Source organism: Osmerus eperlanus, chromosome 4, assembly GCF_963692335.1.
Source record: "Osmerus eperlanus chromosome 4, fOsmEpe2.1, whole genome shotgun sequence".
Lineage (NCBI taxonomy): Eukaryota > Metazoa > Chordata > Actinopteri > Osmeriformes > Osmeridae > Osmerus > Osmerus eperlanus.
In genome coordinates this window covers 7,939,542-7,957,816 of record NC_085021.1, presented here as the reverse complement: position 1 = coordinate 7,957,816, position 18,275 = coordinate 7,939,542, and the positions used below count along the sequence as shown (strand labels likewise).

The following is an 18,275-nucleotide window of genomic DNA, read 5'->3' as shown; positions in this document are numbered from 1 at the left end:
GGACCACCAGACGGTTGTCAAAAGAAGACCGTAGATGGCGGGTGGGGGTGTAAGGCTGGAGGAGAGACTTGAAGTTCAGTACCAGGGTCTTGAATCTGATACGGGCTGTGATGGGAAGCCAGTGAAGGGACATGAGGAGCGGGGTAACATGGGAGCGTCTGGGTAGGTTGAAGACCAGGCGGGCCGCTGCGTTTTGAATCCTCTGGAGAGGGCGGGTTGCGCATGCTGGGAGACCGGCGAGAAGCGAGTTGCAGTAGTCCAACATTGAGAGAACAAGTGCTTGGACTAGCAGCTGGGTTGAATGCTCAGACAGGTATCTCCTGATCTTCCGGATGTTGTAGAGGGTGAATCTACACGACCGGGAGACTGCAGCAATGTGGTCCGTGAGGGAGAGCTCATAATCCATGGTAACCCCAAGGTTCCTGGCAGAGGATGAAGGGGTCACCGTCGCAGATCCCAGGGTGATTGAGAGATCGTGGTAGGACCTTACAGTAAAGTCAATTCTGAAGGTAACAGGGAGCCAGTGTAAAGTAGCTGAAACAAACTGAAACAGTTATTATGTGCACATTAAAACAGGTTTACACTACAGTAGATTGTTACATACCTGATTGTTACACCACTGTAACAAGTACGTATTTTGTGTGTAAGCAGTTGAAAAAAAACTGTAAAAGGAAAATGAATAGGTGTACTGTCAATTTGCTCTGCTAACAAGCCTTCCTGTTAAATAAACACTACATTTCATATGGGTCTACATTTTGCATAAAAACACTAGATTAAGAAAACAAGATAATTAAGGATGGGGTGTAAATGGATACATTTATTCAATATTGAACTAGTCTTCGTCATTGGAACAGGTTCACATCCAGGTCGAGGTCCTGTTCCAGGAGTGGTCCACTCCTACCCAACAATACTCACTGAAACAGAAAGTGTGCCAGAGTCAAATATATACACACACACAAACTGATGTAAAGATCAGTTACTTGTGGGAACGCAGATATAGGTCACATCCAGGTATTTGTAGGTTCCATAACCGGGATCAGAGAACACAGAGTTGGAGGCATCCAGAGAACAGCTGGTCTTTCCATCGCATCTGGGAAGGTGGAAGGAGCAAAATAAGTGTGCGAGAGAGAAAGAGAATGTGTGTGTGTGTGTACACACGCATCTTACATGATAGCCATCATCTGGAAGGTTGTGGAAAGGATGCAGTCAGTCTTGCTAATCTGATTGCCTGAATGACCAGAGATGCAGGTCACACCGATGATTGAGAGATCGTGGAAGGACCTTACAGTAAAGTCAATTCTGAAGGTAACAGGGAGCCAGTGTAAAGTATCTGAAACAAAATGAAACAGTTATTATGTGCACATTAAAACATGTTTACACTATAGTAGATTGTTACATACCTGTTATCATTTCTACAGTAAAGGTTCAAATTATACCCTGTTGTGGAATAATTCTAGTGGCACTGTGTAGATTTGAATAGTCAAGAGATGGCGGTTTCAATTTAATTTATTTAGCTTGCACATTAACATAAGATTTAACAAAGTACTTTGTGATCAGTCTAACGAAGGAGGTGCTAGCCACAGATCGTTCGCAAAAGTGATGAAGAACAATCATAAACGCTACCTTATATAAACTTTAGATCAAATGGCATTCTATAAGGTCAATCCATCAATGTAGCAAACTCTGTGATTGGCTAACTCAACTCAGTGACAGTTTGAAACAATACATCTCCATACCATTTGTCCCACAGTTCTTTGATGTGGCATCTCTCCCCAAATCAATAGATACTAAAGCCACAGAAGTTGATCAGTCAAATGGTCAACTGTCCTTTGTGTGGGCAACTTCAAATAAGTATTTAATTAACACCACCCATGCAACAGGAAGGGTCAGAGCAGCTTTATCAGTTCCCAGCTATCTCTTCCTCCCCAGGTGACAAGAACTCTCCAAGGTCACCCAGACTTCCCGTCCCTAGACTTCACGTCTCCTAGTTAGGTGTTATAAAACTACAGGTGGCATCTCTACCAAATGAGTTGAATCAACTTTCACTGTATCAAGCTTCTTAACCAACTTTTAGACTTCCCTTAAAACACATTCCTCATATATAAAACACACACATTATAACTGTATTCCAAATTTCCACCACAACCCACCACTGTAACAAGTACGTATTTTGTGTGTAAGCAGTTGAAAAAAACTGTAAAAGGAAAATGAATAGGTGTACTGTCAATATGCTCTGCTAACAAGACTTCCTGTTAAATAAACACTAAATTTCATATGGGTCTACATTTTGCATAAAAACACTAGATTAAGAAAACAAAATAATTAAGGATGTGGTGTAAATGGATGTAAATAAATGTATTCAATATTGAACTAGTCTTCGTCATTGGAACAGGTTCACATCCAGGTCCAGGTCCTGTTCCAGGAGTGGTCCACTTCTACCCAACAATACTCACTGAAACAGAAAGTGTGCCAGAGTCAAATATATACACACACACAAACTGATGTAAAGATCAGTTACTTGTGGGAATGCAAACATAGGTCACATCGAGTTATTTGTAGGTTCCATAACAGGGATCAGAGAACACAGAGTTGGAGGCAACCAGAGAACAGCTTTTCTTTTTATCACATCTGGAGAGGTGGGAGGAGAAAAATGTGAGTGAGAGAGCATGTCTGTCTGTCTGTCTGTCTTAGTGTGTGTGTGTGTGTGTCTGTCTGTCTTAGTGTGTGTGTGTCTGTCTGTCTGTGTGTGTGTGTCTTACATGCTAGCCACCAATGGGAAGGTTGTGAGATTGTGAAAAGTGTGCGAGAGAGAAAGAGAATGTGTGTGTGCTCATATACACGCGTCTTACATGCTAGCCACCATCTGGAAGGTTTTGGGGTTGATGCAGTCGGTCTTGCTAATCTGATTGGCAGATTATGCAGAGATGCAGGTCACACTGTTTGTGCGTCCATAGTTATTTTTTTATTTAACGTTAAAAGTTATTTAACGTTTTTTACAAACATTAATTGCGTTTTGCAATAAAAAATCTAATGTTTTTCAATGTTAGCCAACTGATTTTTTGTCCGCTCAGCTCAGGACCAAAATAGGCTCATTCAAATATGTGGGGAAGATGTTGGCAATATTAACGATACGTGTATTATTCATGCCCAGTAACCCCTTAACCAATTAGATGTGCTTCAGCTTATGTTGTCACGAGTGTCTGGCAGTTCAGAAAAAAAAATCTGTGTGGACAGCGAAAATAATAAAGGCAGGGACCATTGGAATAATTGTTTTGCATGATCCGGCTGGAAAGGGTTAAACACTAGGCCTACATTTCATATGAGTATAGTTGCATGACATTAGACTAAGAACAGGATACTTAAGGATGTAGTAATGCCTGGGATAAGGATTTGGAACCAAGTTGTGTTTGTTTTAACTCAGAGATTTGCTCTGGACTTCTTTGGTCTCAGTGGGTTTAATAAATCACGTGCTTCCTGTATCACTGATCATCTTGACCCTGATGTGTTTCTGACTGACCTGTCTGGAAATAACCACACACTGATGCATGCAAATGGAGGAATTTATTCAATATTGAATTAGTCTTCGTCATTGGAACAGATTCACCCCCGGGTCCAGGCTGTTCCAGGAATGGTCCACTCCTTCTACCCAACAATACTCACTGAAAGAGAAATACATGTGCCAGAGTCAAATATATACACACATAATGTCACCCTCATACAGAGACTGATGTAAAAACCACTAACTTGGGGGAATGCAGGTGTAGGTAACATCCAGGTATTTGTAGGTTCCATAACAGGGATCAGAGAACACAGAGTTGGAGGCAACCAGAGAACAGCTTTTCTTTTTATCACATCTGGAGAGGTGGGAGGAGAAAAATGTGAGTGAGAGAGCATGTCTGTCTGTCTGTCTGTCTGTCTGTCTGTGTCTCTGTTTTAGTGTGTGTGTGTGTGTGTGTGTGTGTGTGTGTCTGTCTGTCTGTCTGTGTGTCTGTCTTACATGCTAACCACCAATGGGAAGGTTGTGAGATTGTGTGTGAAAAAGTGTTTATGTGTATGTTTATGTGTCTTACATGCTAACCACCAATGGCAGTGATCTAGCAGTGTTGATGCAGTCTGTCTTTCTAATTTGATTGGCTGGACGACCAGAGATGCAGGTCACACTGTCTGTGCGTCCATAGTTAGCACTGACCACGTTGATCACAGAACTCCCTGGAAACAGGAAGACGTTATTACCTCTTATGCTCGCTTACTATTGATGAAACTCTGTAGTTTAAGTGTATGCAGTGTGAAACTATAAAAGTATAGCTGGGCAACAGTATAATTGTAATAGTATATCAATATAGCAGTATAACACTGTAGCAGTGTAGCAGTGTAGCAGTAACAGTGAAACAGTAACAGTATATAACAGTATTACAGTGTAGCAAAGTAGCAGTGTAACCATGTAACAGTGTAACAACATACCACAGTTCAGGGTAGTCCGCTGACCTTCACAGATCACTGTCTTCTCTGAAACAGTAATAGTACAAATAGATGTCAGTGTCAACGGTCTACACACACAGGTTTGGACTGGGACTGAAAAATGGCCCGGGACTTTGAAACGCAGACCGGCCCATGACCGTGTACAGTCCCAAACACAAATTCACACACCATCCACTATATAATAATAAATGATGATGCAGCGCTAGATGGCTGTAAACAACATTAGATGTATTGGTGTTAACTTATACTCAATTGTGCACAGTATCATTGCTGCACCTGTCATAATCTCTGCACTGGACCCTGTCACCACAGTCACAGCTGCCTCCATCTCTTTCTCAGTCTCCTCATTCCCAGCGTCACCTGTGGCTGATTTCACATGCAGAGCAGAAAAATTAAGACAATTGCATTTGATCCCCATAGCACCTTTTCTAAATATAAGTCCAATAAAACCATGTTGAGCATAGATATGTATTAGTGTCCCTTTCTCTTGGGCATATATGTTTCTTAATTAAATTAAGAATATATATAAATGCAGGCACCTGACGTCTCTAGTACTGCCGCACCTCCGGGCTGCTGACTGTCGCTCTCACTAAGTGGTCTAAACGTGTGGTATTGTTTTACATTTTGAAGGATTAGCTTTGAGTGCTCGATGTTTCTTTTCTCAGATTTTTTCTGCACCACCCTTTTCTCCTTTTCGCTTATTCTCCATTACTTTGGAGAAGAAACAAACACGTAATAAACTTTCAAAACTCTGTAGGCTATTGTTTTGCCCGGACTCACTTGACTCACCACCGCTCCAACTCTGAACCTGGAAGACGGGGATGTATTGACCAATCACGGTCTGTAAAACGGATGCACAAATGCACTGTTCAAGTTTTCCCCGAGCTCATTCAAGTAAAACGGTTGTATAGTATTTAATGCCGCGCTCAAAGTGAACGCGGCCGATTAAACCATTATATAGGTTTATATAAAAAAAAATATACATACAATTAATATATATTTTTTGCGTTATGCCGCGGCCGTTACTTTGTCCGGCCGTTCGGGAAATCTCCTGACTCTCCCGACGGCCAGTCCGAACCTGACACACACACACACACACACACACACATACACACACAATACTAACTTGGGGGAATGCAGGTGTAGGTAACGTGCAGGTATTTGTAGGTTCCATAACAGGGATCAGAGAACACAGAGTTGGAGGCAACCAGAGAACAGCTTTTCTTTTTATCACATCTGGAGAGGTGGGAGGAGAAAAATGTGAGTGAGAGAGCATGTCTGTCTGTCTGTCTGTCTGTGTGTGTCTGTCTTAGTGTGTGTGTGTCTGTCTGTCTGTCTGTCTGTGTGTGTGTGTCTAACATGCTAGCCACCAATGGGAAGGTTGTGAGATTGTGTGTGAAAAAGTGTTTGTGTGTATGTTTATATGTCTTACATGCTAACCACCAATGGCAGTGATCTAGCAGTGTTGACGCAGTCGGTCTTTCTAATCTGATTGGCTGGACGACCAGAGATGCAGGTCACACTGTCTGTGCGTCCATAGTTAGCACTGACCACGTTGATCACAGAACTCCCTGGAAACAGGAAGACGTTATTACCTCTTATGCTCGCTTACTATTGATGAAACTCTGTAGTTTAAGTGTATGCAGTGTGAAACTATAAAAGTATAGCTGGGCAACAGTATAATTGTAATATTATATCAATATAACAGTATTACAGTGTAGCAAAGTAGCAGTGTAACCATGTAACAGTGTAACAACATACCACAGTTCAGGGTAGTCCGCTGACCTTCACAGATCACTGTCTTCTCTGAAACTGTAATAGTACAAATAGATGTCAGTGTCAACAGTCTACCCACACACAGGGTTGGACTGGGACTGAAAAATGGCCCGGGACTTTGAAACGCAGACCGGCCCATGACCGTGTACAGTCCCAAACACAAATTCACACACCATCCACTATATAATAATAAATGATGATGCAGCGCTAGATGGCTGTTAACAACATTAGATGTATTGGTGTTAACTTATACTCAATTGTGCACAGTATCATTGCTGCACCTGTCATAATCTCTGCACTGGACCCTGTCACCACAGTCACAGCTGCCTCCATCTCTTTCTCAGTCTCCTCATTCCCAGCGTCACCTGTGGCTGATTTCACATGCAGAGCAGAAAAATTAAGACAATTGCATTTGATCCCCATAGCACCTTTTCTAAATATAAGTCCAATAAAACCATGTTGAGCATAGGTATGTATTAGTGTCCCTTTCTCTTGGGCATATATGTTTCTTAATTAAATTAAGAATATATATAAATGCAGGCACCTGACGTCTCTAGTACTGCCGCACCTCCGGGCTGCTGACTGTCGCTCTCACTAAGTGGTCTAAACGTGTGGTATTGTTTTACATTTTGAAGGATTAGCTTTGAGTGCTCGATGTTTCTTTTCTCTGATTTTTTCTGCGCCACCCTTTTCTCCTTTTCGCTTATTCTCCATTACTTTGGAGAAGAAACAATACTCGGTCTGTGTACCTTGTGGCCATTGGTTTTTCTATTTTGCAACCCATGGCTCGTAATACCGTTTGTGTTATATGCATATAACATAACACAAATGGTATAACGAGCCATTTACTCATTTGTTTGATCGGCCGTATTATGCATACTGGCACAAGTGAAAAAGAGAGAGGGGGAGAGACGTGTAATGATTGGGGGAGTTATTACTTCCGAACACCAGAGGGCAGCAACGACTAGCTTTTTAAAATAATTTCCTGTGATCTGTAGGCCTACAATCTTGACGACATGGTTCTTTAGTAGAAGACACACACACACCAAACTGAAGGCACATGTTGACCGCGTTTGCTAGTTGCTAGTTAATATATATTAGAAACATTACAAGAAGGGGCTCCAGTGTGTGTTCAAAAGTGCCAGACGGTATCAGTTGAAAAAGACAATCACACCCGTGCAAGAAACACTGCCCGCACCAAACCCTCCCTCCCCCCACCTAAATTACCACTTTCAGCTCTGTTGTACGTTTTAATGAAGTGCATTGAGGCAATCATAGTGAGCAAGTTGAGGTCATGTGGTCTACCTTTGCAGTTTACATAGAAACACAACTGACAGAGGCACTGTTGTGGATACTTTTTTCAAAGTTCTGATCATATTCTATGTCCAAATTCAACTTCTTCAAAGTCCAAAAACAGCATGGAGCAGCAACGAGAGGGTTCCCAGGAAAAACTGATTTCCTTTGTCTGTGCTACACCTTTTATATCCAACAAATTACACCCCTGAACTTTTAAAACAGATCTATTGGCCTACTACAATTGTAAATATCCTATGACTTCTGCTCCAATTGGGCCTTGATGCAATGCCATCTAATATTTTCTGCTGTTTCTGGCACGTTATTGGGGACTAACCAGGGACCAAACCAGTACCTTGTGCCCAGTTCCTCTATTCTGCCCTACTACATGTGTTTTCCAACACCAATTGCAATCAACCCTGGGTTATAGCCCTTCACCATTGCATGGTGCCATTCATTCTTCACAGGTCACACCCATCAAGTGAATAGTAACTGGTCCAACTCCATGTCCAAGCCCATGGTATCTGTGGAGGAATTCAGTCATCACACTTGTCAAACCCTCCCCACACAAGTCCAATGACTTAATAACTTTCGTGTAGGTCCATACTATAGCAGTTTGCAGACATACAACACAGATGAGACTCAGGAGAGTGATTTAGAGATAATGGTAATGGGAGGGTGTTGCCCTTTTCTGCTTCTCTTTTCTCCACTCACTTATTTACCTTCTCACGCTTTCCAATTTTTTAAACAAGTCTCTATACTCTATTCTCTCTATATTCTGCACAAAAGATTACTGTGTACTGTATATAAAACATTCCGGCATATAAATCCACGTATCTCCACACTCAAATCCTGTCACCCTTCCCCAGTCCGCTGCTGTTTTCAACTAACCTATATACTACAACAGCATAATACAATTCCTGAAATTCAGTTATGGCTTTTGATTTTGGAAAGCCACCCCAGGATTTCAGTGGCCCCTTCTGGCCACTCCTATAAAACATTTCTGGGGGTGCCACTGCTTTTGCCTGTTAATGCCTGCACTGCAGTGAAGAAAACTATATGGCAACAATAATGTTTAATATAACTGGCCCCTCTAACAGAACCTCTGGCCCCAATGTAACTGCCAGTCCCCCCCCCCCCCTCCCCCTGCTGTCTGAGGTCATCAAATGTCAGCACTCATGGAATGCCTCCTGTCCAATTAAGGTAGACCTACTTGGTTGGAACTAACTGTTGTGTACACATTTATATGCAAATTATAAACAAACAACAAGAAAAATTGTATGTAGACACAGCTCCTCTAATTGCATTCACTCTCATTCCCATAGCTATGGTGGTCTCAAGCTAGTATACTAACTTTAAGTGTAGGCTGATATACGAATCGTCACAAGCAGAACAGCAATTTTCTTTCAAAGGATATTTTTAAAATGTGTGTAACAGGGTATGAATGCATTGATGTAGGCTAAAATGTGTTGTACATTGATGGATGTAAGGACAACAATTGTATTGTCACTACAATGGCCTTTTGCAAAATTGAATAGATTTAAATTTAATGTTTTGGGTCAAGTTAACTCTACATTTAATCCAAACTGAATAAAAGTTACATGAGAAAATAATATTACGTTTTTATAAATAAAAAGGGAAGATTTGCTCAATTGCCTCAATGCACTTCATTAAAGTTTGGGTGTCATTTGTTGGATATAAAAGGTGCAACACAGACAAAGGAAATCAGATTTTCCTGGGAACCCTCTCGTTGCTGTTCCGTGCTGTTTTTGGACTTTGAAGAAGTTGAATTTGGACATAGAATATGATCAGAACTTTGAAAAAAGTATCCACAACAGTGCCTCTGTCAGTTGTGTGTCTATGTAAACTGCAAAGGTAGCCCACATGACCTCAACTTGCTCACTATGATTGCCTCAATGCACTTCATTAAAACGTACAACAGAGCTGAAAGCGGTAATTTAGGTCGGGGGAGGGAGGGTTGGGGGCACGGGTGTGATTGTCTTTTTCAACTGATACCGTCTGGCACTTTTGGCCTTGTTGAACACACACTGGAGCCCCGTCTTGTAATATTTCTAATATATATTAACTAGCAACTAGCAAACACGGTCAACATGTGCCTTCAGTTTGGTGTGTGTGTCTTCTACGAACTTTGAAAAAAGTATCCACAACAGTCTCTGTCAGTTGTGTGTCTATGTAAACTGCAAAGGTAGCCCACATGACCTCAACTTGCTCACTATGATTGCCTCAATGCACTTCATTAAAACGTACAACAGAGCTGAAAGCAGTAATTTAAGTGGGGGGAGGGAGGGTTGGGAAGTGTTTCTTGCACGGGTGTGATTGTCTTTTTCAACTGATACCGTCTGGCACTTTTGGCATTGTTTGAACACACACTGGAGCCCCGTCTTGTAATGTTTCTAATATATATTAAAGAAACTAGGGTTCATCAAAGATTTATTAACTAAGTATCAACTAGCAAACTCCGTCAACATGTGCCTCCAGTTTGGTGTGTTTGTCTTCTACTGAAGAACCTGCTGCTATGTCGTGAAGATTGTAGGCCTACATATCACAAAAAAAAAAAAAAAAAAAGCTAGTCGTTGCTGCTCTCTGGTGTTCGGAAGTAATAACACCCCCAATCATTACACGTCTCTCCCCTTCTCTCTCTTTTTCACTTGTGCCAGTACGGTCCGTGTACCTTGTGGCCATTGTTTTTTCTATTTTGCAACCCGTGTTGACAAACGCAAAATAGGGCGTAATATCGTTTTGTCACTTTAGTAACTCAAACACACATTGGCTTGTTTTTGGTTGTTTCGGTTTTTCTTGAATAATTAAATAACCATATAACACAAATGGTATAACGAGCCATTTACGCTTGCAGTGGAAGGTGGTGAAATATGGACAATTTATTAAAGGGAAAAATCCCACGAGTTTGAAAGTACATTTCAGAAGTGCGCACAAGGAGGCTAACCTAGTTTACCTTAATAAGGTAAAGGACAACACCAAGCCCCCTCCCCTGAAACAGAAGCTAACCCCGGTACAGGGCTAGGCAGCATGACGGACAACCGTAGGACAGAGAACACTACAGCAGTGCTTTCACCGGCGAACCAATGGCTGCTGGTTAGTAAATACACAGAAAACACCACAAACGGGAGGAAGCGTTGGTTATAGTATGTAAATACAAAAGACTAAACTAACACTAAAACTAGTAAAAACTAAACTAAAACTAAGCATTTTCAAAAAATAGAAACTAAACTAAACTAGAAACCCCGCTTTAAAAACCAATTAAAACTAAACTGAATTTGAAAACAAAAAGTCAAAACGAAATAAAAACTAATGAAAAATGCAAAACTATAATGACCTTGACACACACACACACACACACAAACATACACAATACTTACTCGTGGGAACGCAGATATAGGTCACATCCAGGTATTTGTAGGTTCCATAACAGGGATCAGAGAACACAGAGTTGGAGGCAACCAGAGAACAGCTTGTCTTTCCATTGCATCTGGGAAGGTGGAAAGAGCAAAATAGGAGTGTGTGAGTGTGTTTATGTGAGTGTGTGTGAGGGTGTCTGTGTGTGTCCTTGGTGTGTGTGTGTCTCACATGGTGTGTGTGTGTGCGTCTTACATGCTTGCCACCAACGGGAAGGTTGTGGGGTTGATGCAGTCGGTCTTGCTAATCTGATTGGCTGGACGTCCAGAGATGCAGGTCACACTGTCTGTGCGTCCATAGTTAGCACTGACCACGTTGATCACAGAACTCCCTGGAAACAGGAAGACGTTATTACCTCTTATGTTCACTTACTATGTAAGTGTAGTTTAAGTGTATGCAGTGTGAAACTATAGCAGTATAGCAGGGCAACAGTATAACAGTACAAGTGTAACAAAGTAACAGTATAACTAACAGTGTAACAGTGTAACAACGTACCACAGTTCAGGGTGGTCTGCTGACCTTCACAGATGTCTGTCGTCACTGAAACAATACAAATAATAATTGTCAATTGTTTACACTTTCACAAACAGATCCTCGCTTGGACAATCACGTTCTTCTGAGTTTTACCTGCTCCTGTAGACATGCAACATGCCAGCACTGAAACAGACACAAAGACCACAATCACAATCTGGCAGTTTAACAGTGTTTTTGAAAAGCGTAGGTGTCTGTGGAATTGTGCTCATATTATCTTTACATTTTCATAATGGGAGCTTTATAATTCACCCAACAATGAATCCATTCACAAACCATAATCTAGTTCTACAACCTCAAACACAGACAAGCTTTATTGATGTACATAAACTAGTCCTTCAGCTCTCCAAGGAGCTGCCCCACTGCCCAGAGACCAGATACTTACAGATCAGAGCACCCAGAGTGAGACGAGGACTCATGGTGTTTTTAGATATTATTCGAATAACAACCTCACCTCAGAAAACTTGTTTTATAGAGGCTAAGATTCCCACCGATGAACAAATAGCACCTACTTGATCACCTACTTGGCAGCTGCATGCGTTGGAGGTGTGCTTTTTGTGTTTGCATTTGCATTGTGTTTATAGAGAGCAGGGTATTCCAGAAAGCGCGATTTGTAAAACCCTGATTGGGTAACCCTAAAATGAATCTCTGGGTTTTCCGTTCCAGAAAGAGAAGTAACGAAAACCTTTGGTCAGTGTCCATGGTAACTTACTCTGTGAACCTAACCTACTCGCTAGCAGGTTTTTCATGACAAACTGCATTTCTACTTATCCCCTACCTCTTTATGAGCCTGATACAGTTGGCAGACATGTGGTGTCCTTTCCTGGTTCAGCCGAACGATCTCGAACAAAATTTAATTCACTTAGTTATACGCCGGGAGAGGATTATAAAACTGCGATTCGATGTGTTTTAATTCCCTGATGAATACCTAAATTAACATTAGCTACCGTTTCCCGTCACACACTCCATAATTTATTTTAGCAACATTTTCAACCCTTACATCGCTTCCACACTGTGGACGTGCACTCAGAACAGACCAAATGCTTTTTGCCACTGAAATAAAGACAAATCATTGAAACTGTATTTGGTCTTCTTCATTGCTTACAAATGAAATCCAACAATGGGTATTTATATCGGCTATTGTTCCTACAATTTACATGATTCACCTGTGACCATGTACCCTCCTGTAACTGTGGGGGGTTAATATTGGCCAAACAACCTAAAATTCCCCAATGGTTTGAAGGAAGATTGCAAATGAATGAAATCAATTACAAGGCAATGATGTTACAAAATGAAGGTTAACTCTTACCTACTCTACCATGATTATTGTAAACCAGAGAGAGAAAGCAAGAGGTGAGGAAGGAGAATGAGTACAAGGACAAGCCAGAGCTGAGGAGAAGGTCTCAAGAGATCAAGAATCCACGGAACAATGCTTCACAATTCCTTTTATACCCAAGAACAACCAAACGCACCAAAATCTTGACCCTTTCTTATCAACATATGACTAGCAATGCTACAGTAAGTTACACAATGATGTGTGAGAGCCATCAAGTTGAGACGTCCAGTAACTCCACATTTTAGCATATGAGAGGTGGGGGCAGGTTGACACCCAGCCTTACAAGATCAGCCTTTATTCTTCTCCATGCTCTGTTCAACAGGATCAGAATGTGCAAATCGTTTTTATTCATTATTCTCATAATTTCAGTGTAACTGACAATTCCACACAAGTCTGTAAATAAAAGTACATGGGGAGAAAACTACCAGTAGCTACCATACATGTAGGCCTCTCTGCATCCATCTCTGCGGCAGCAGTCAACGTCTCTTCATCATCATAATCATCATCATCCTGTGATGAAAGGCATTCTGTTGGGGGTTACTTGTACTACAAGTTGAAAAAGGCACCAACTGATATTTACTTTGTATCATGTCAAATATGATTAAAACCAAGGTAACGTATACGCTACAATCACAGGCTTATAGGCCTAAGCAAAATATGCATTACCTGTTCATAGTATGTTTTTATACTTAATATAGCATTTAACATGCTATTTTAAGTCCATTAAGTCCACCACTATTTCACAAGTAATATTAACGGACAGTGTGGTTAAATGTTCAATGTATAGACTGGCTAATGCATTCAAATGTATGCATTGACTTGGCCAGCAATTGTCTCCGACCTCAATTGTCTCCTACGCTGCTACAGCGTGTCGCTGTTTTGCGGAATATGTGCTCAGATTCACAATAAACACGTATATCTGAAGTGTGGTGAAGTAGGACAACGTGTCGCCGGGTGCCATGGTGGATCCTAGTATCGGAGTTCCATTGATGTTGGCTTTTAATAGTTCTCATGCCCGCGCTTAACTCAGAGTGGACGTACTCTGAGTTGATTTAACTCATTCATATCAGCTTTACTGGAACCGAAAAGTCAGGGTTTCCCATGTTAGAGTAAATCAACTCAGAGTTCAGGGTTAGGTTCACAGTTTGTTGAATTAGCTTTCTGGAATACGCCCCATGTGGTGTTTGATCAGTCATTAATGAGTATTCATAGAGGGCAGCAAAGGTTAATCCATGTCTGGGAAACTGGGCCTTAGTGTTTGTTTTCCAGTTCCTGATACTTGATGCCAAACCTTTGTGATTCTCTGACACTCAGTCCTGTTCAGCCTGTGTTGGATGGAGTTACAGATCACCTGAATGCAGCCTGCCTGGACCCTGAAACTTCCCTCATTTCCTGGTTTCCTTCAAAAGTAAAAGTCCCACACCTGGGTTCATCATACTTAAGGCAGTCTCAGCAGGTGAGACTCGGGTCTCGCCGGTCTGTCCCATTTGGAGAAGCGGAAAGAGCTTTAACAGTTTAAATGTGATATAAATGAAACCAAAGAACCACACCTGCTTAAATGTTGGTTTGTTAACTGTATATTTGCACTGTTGTGTCAACTGTATCACTGTCTCACAAACAAACTCACGTCACAGATTATTTTCTATTTAATCGTATTGTTCCGTCTGGTCTGTTATATAGACCAGCATTTGGGCTGTGTTTATTTTATGTGGACATTAAACAGTGTACTCTGATGTGCTTATGTCTTTTACAGATTCTGTATCTATTGTTAAATGTGCTTTTCTTACAGTGACTGTATTTGCATGTGAGTCTTCTGTCAGTATTTCTAAAGTTGACATAATATTATGTTAGTTATCAAATGAGTAGCAAAAAGTAAATCTCTCTTATGCTTTAACTCGTAGCAATGATCGGTTAATCAGAACCTCTGTGTGTGTCAGGTGTTTCAATTGTCATGATACCTCACCCTTTACATGTAACATCAAATAACAATTATCAGTAAAGTACAAGTAAAAATACTTCAGTACAGTAACAAATAATAATAATAATAATATCCACAAGTCTGCTGGAAGTCTTCTGTTTCACCCGTCGAAATGTTGTGCAGTTATTGCAGTAACTGCAATGCTCCACAACATAGCTGTGAGAGCTGCAGCACCCTTGGGTCCTCATGAAGAGCAGTTGGAGGAGGACGGTGAGGAAGAATGAGATGGGCCCCCCCTGCAGAACCACGATCCCCGGCATGTCCAGTATGTTGCTGGCTTTGAAGCACGGCAACATCTCATCAATGATTTTTTGTGTAGGCTATCTTCAATGGCTTTTATGATTTTTGTATGAGTTTTCACTCCCTCCCAGCCCCTTCACCCTGTGTGACTTCCCAGTCAACACTGTGGAGACTTCATTTGGGCGCTACCATCTCCCAACATCTGGCCCGGCTCTGCCCAGCCTCTTCATCCACTGGGCTTGGCGTGCTACCAGCCCTATAATTCTAATAAACATCTTCAATGTTCAATTATTGTTGTGTAATTGCACTCGTAAAAGCGTTTAGTTAATGCATTTCTAGTTACTATTGCACATTACAACAGCCATATTTAAATTTTATAGTATTTTTAATAAGACTGACATTTGTTTGTTAAATCTACCTTAGTTTATTGCATGCGCCAACCCACCAAATCAAATTATTTTGTGTAACCTAAATTTACTTGACAATAAACCATATTCAGATATTTTTTCGACACTTAAACTTGTATGGTTCACTAACAAATATCCCAGTTCCAGCGTGAATTGTATAAAAATAATCTTATTTTCCATCTGAAGTACCTTTCAGCATTAGTTAAATGTAGTTTTCATGGTCGGCCTACGTGTGTCTCCACTGAGTCTCATTGCTTACGTAAGAGGCACTTGGCGATCTACGACTGATCTGGAGCTCTCGTTAATCTATGAGCATTTTCAAGAGCCTCTTTAGCTACGATGGCTTCGGGAAACGGCCAGTAAAACTAAGATCCATCGTACGACGGATTCTACGATCAACTTTGGCTTACGATGCTTTGGGGAAATGCTGCCCAGTTTCTTCAGTGTCGACAGCGACAGGGTTGTGTGTTTTCGTGTTTTGTGTTCTGGTCATGGCTCCAACAAGAGTACAGCAGTTTTTGGATGCACTATCCAGCGAACTGCTGGAACAATGCTGTAAGGCTGACCTGTGTGCTTTGATTGACCATTATGGTCTGCCTATAGCCAATAGCCAAGTCAAGGCTGTGCTCAAGCAGGGTGTTTGTGAGGCACTTGCAGAAAAGAAGGTGCTGCCTTCCCCTGAGAGCAGTGAGGAAGAGAAACAGGATGAGTCAGTCACGGAGGAAGTCAAAACCCCGTTTACTTTGCCTCGGTTCGACCCCCAGTCCCTGTCGATGGCGGGCTCAGGAGAGGGCTCCTATATTAAAGTCCGCATTTCCCGTCTCCAGATGGAGAAGCTCGACAAAGAGCACGCTAGGAAGGCAGAATACGAGTATAAATTCGAGGTGTAGAAGCTTGAACTTGAGGGCAAGTTAGCTTATAGCAAGTTAGAAGATAGCTTTGGTTCAGGTGCGATCGACTCTATTGTCCATGTCTGATCCTGGGCAGCCTCGTGCTCCGCCTGCCCAGTTTGACATTACCAGGAAAATTGCCCTAGTGCCGCTGTTTCAAGAGTCGGAGGTTGACTCATACTTTAGCGTGTTTGAGCGCATTACAGCCTCACTGAATTGGCCTAGAGAGATGTGGGCTCTCTTGCTGCAGTGCAGGCTGACAGGTAAAGACCAGGAAGTGGTTTCGGCTTTGCCTCTCGAGGAAAGCGTGAAAACTGACTGTGTGAAGGCTGCCTTTCAATGGACGTATGAGCTGGTGCCCAAGGCCTATCGCCAGAAATTTAGACACCACAAGAAAAGTCCAAACAAAACGTTTGTGGAATTTGCATGAGAGAAGGAAATCTTATTTGACAGATGGTGTCTGGCCACTGGTTGTGATTCTTTTGCTTCTCTCCGTGACTTGGTTTTAGTCGAAGAATTTAAGAACAGCCTGCCTGACCGGTTAGTGGTCTATGTAACGGAACACAAGGTTGCGTCCTTATCCTAGGCTGAAGTTTTGGCTGATGAGTTCGTTCTGACCCACAAGACAGTGTTTACTCCCCCTCCTACAGAGTAGGACCCGCTGCGCCCCCACCCGGGGCCCTCACACAGCCCCCAGTTTAAGCATGGTTTCGCAGCCCTCCCACCTCGCACAGGTGAAGAGCGGGAGTGCTATTATTGCCATCGAACTGGACATGTCATACATGTCGGGACATGTGTATGAAGCTAGAGCAGAGACCAGTCGCCCCTCGTCCTGGCCAGCTCCCTAAGCCTGTGGGCTTGCTTAAGTCTGTGTTTCCGGTCTCTTCCCTGTCCCCTACAAGTGGTTTCGAACCCTTCATTTTTACAGGCTCAATTTTCAACCGATTTTAAACGGTTTGGTTTGTTATCAACGTCAGAGATGTTGTTATGCCACTGCATACTTATGAATAATTATGTTATTTAAAAAAAATTGAATAGAAGTATGCATTCTAGACTCCGCCGTAAGACATCTAGTCTTTATATATATCTATGGGGACAGCGGCCCATTGGTTCATTTTCCATACTGACAGTGGGCTGGCCCAATCACATCTCTTAACAGGCTCCACCCCTCCATCTGACCGATTGTGGTGGGCCGGTCTGAGAAAAAATTGTCTGGTTACATTCCCAAAGGTCCAAACTATCTAGCCATGTAATGTATTTCATCCAAAACAATGTATTACATCCAGAAATAGCCATAATCTCTTGTTGCATCATTCTGACTTCGCCAACTGAACAGTGCAGTCACTCAAGTTCAATTGGTCATAAAGTCAGTTAGCTTCTGAATATCTACGAAAGAATAGGCTTAAAATGGCCACTACACTCTGACCTTTCGATTGACACCTCATTTCACCCAATAGGAGCTTCCATACCCTTTCCATAGCACTCCAATGTGTTCATGCTTCAGTTTTTGTGTTTCAGCAATAGTAATGGGGGATGTAGCTATAATATATGATAGTTCTAAGTACCACCTTTCATTAGAGATAACAATTATGAAAAATAATACATTTTATCCTTTTATCCAAGTATTTGACCTTGCTTACCAAGGGTCCTTTTGGAGTCTCCAAAATAATTTTGACTTGAATTAGATAAGGCTTCATGCTGTGGTACAATTCTGTCTTCCAGCTAATACATACCACCTCTAGGCCTCTTCAGGCACGTGTTTTTAAAACAAAATCCAGGCGGAAATAAAAACGTTAAATTTCCTTGTGTTGAAGCTTCTATTACACAAAACCAGTAAGACTTACAGGGGTCCTGACAACAGGGGAAATACCTTTATATACAGTCACCTTTCAAAAGAGACCACAATCATG

The 18,275-nt window shown here is 41.8% G+C and overlaps 1 protein-coding gene across 1 annotated transcript in view; it reads right to left on the bottom strand.

Annotated features, from left to right (window-relative positions):
- Nucleotides 1–3,549: 3,549 nt before the first annotated feature.
- Nucleotides 3,550–18,275, bottom strand: part of LOC134018527 (rhamnose-binding lectin-like) — a 33,180-nt gene continuing 18,454 nt past the window's right edge. The window contains 7 exon segments of the mRNA XM_062458519.1: nt 3,550–3,659; nt 3,745–3,854; nt 4,071–4,209; nt 4,462–4,506; nt 5,606–5,715; nt 5,912–6,050; nt 6,241–6,285. Coding sequence (XP_062314503.1) covers nt 3,643–3,659; nt 3,745–3,854; nt 4,071–4,209; nt 4,462–4,506; nt 5,606–5,715; nt 5,912–6,050; nt 6,241–6,285 — 605 coding nt within the window. The 3' untranslated portion in view covers nt 3,550–3,642.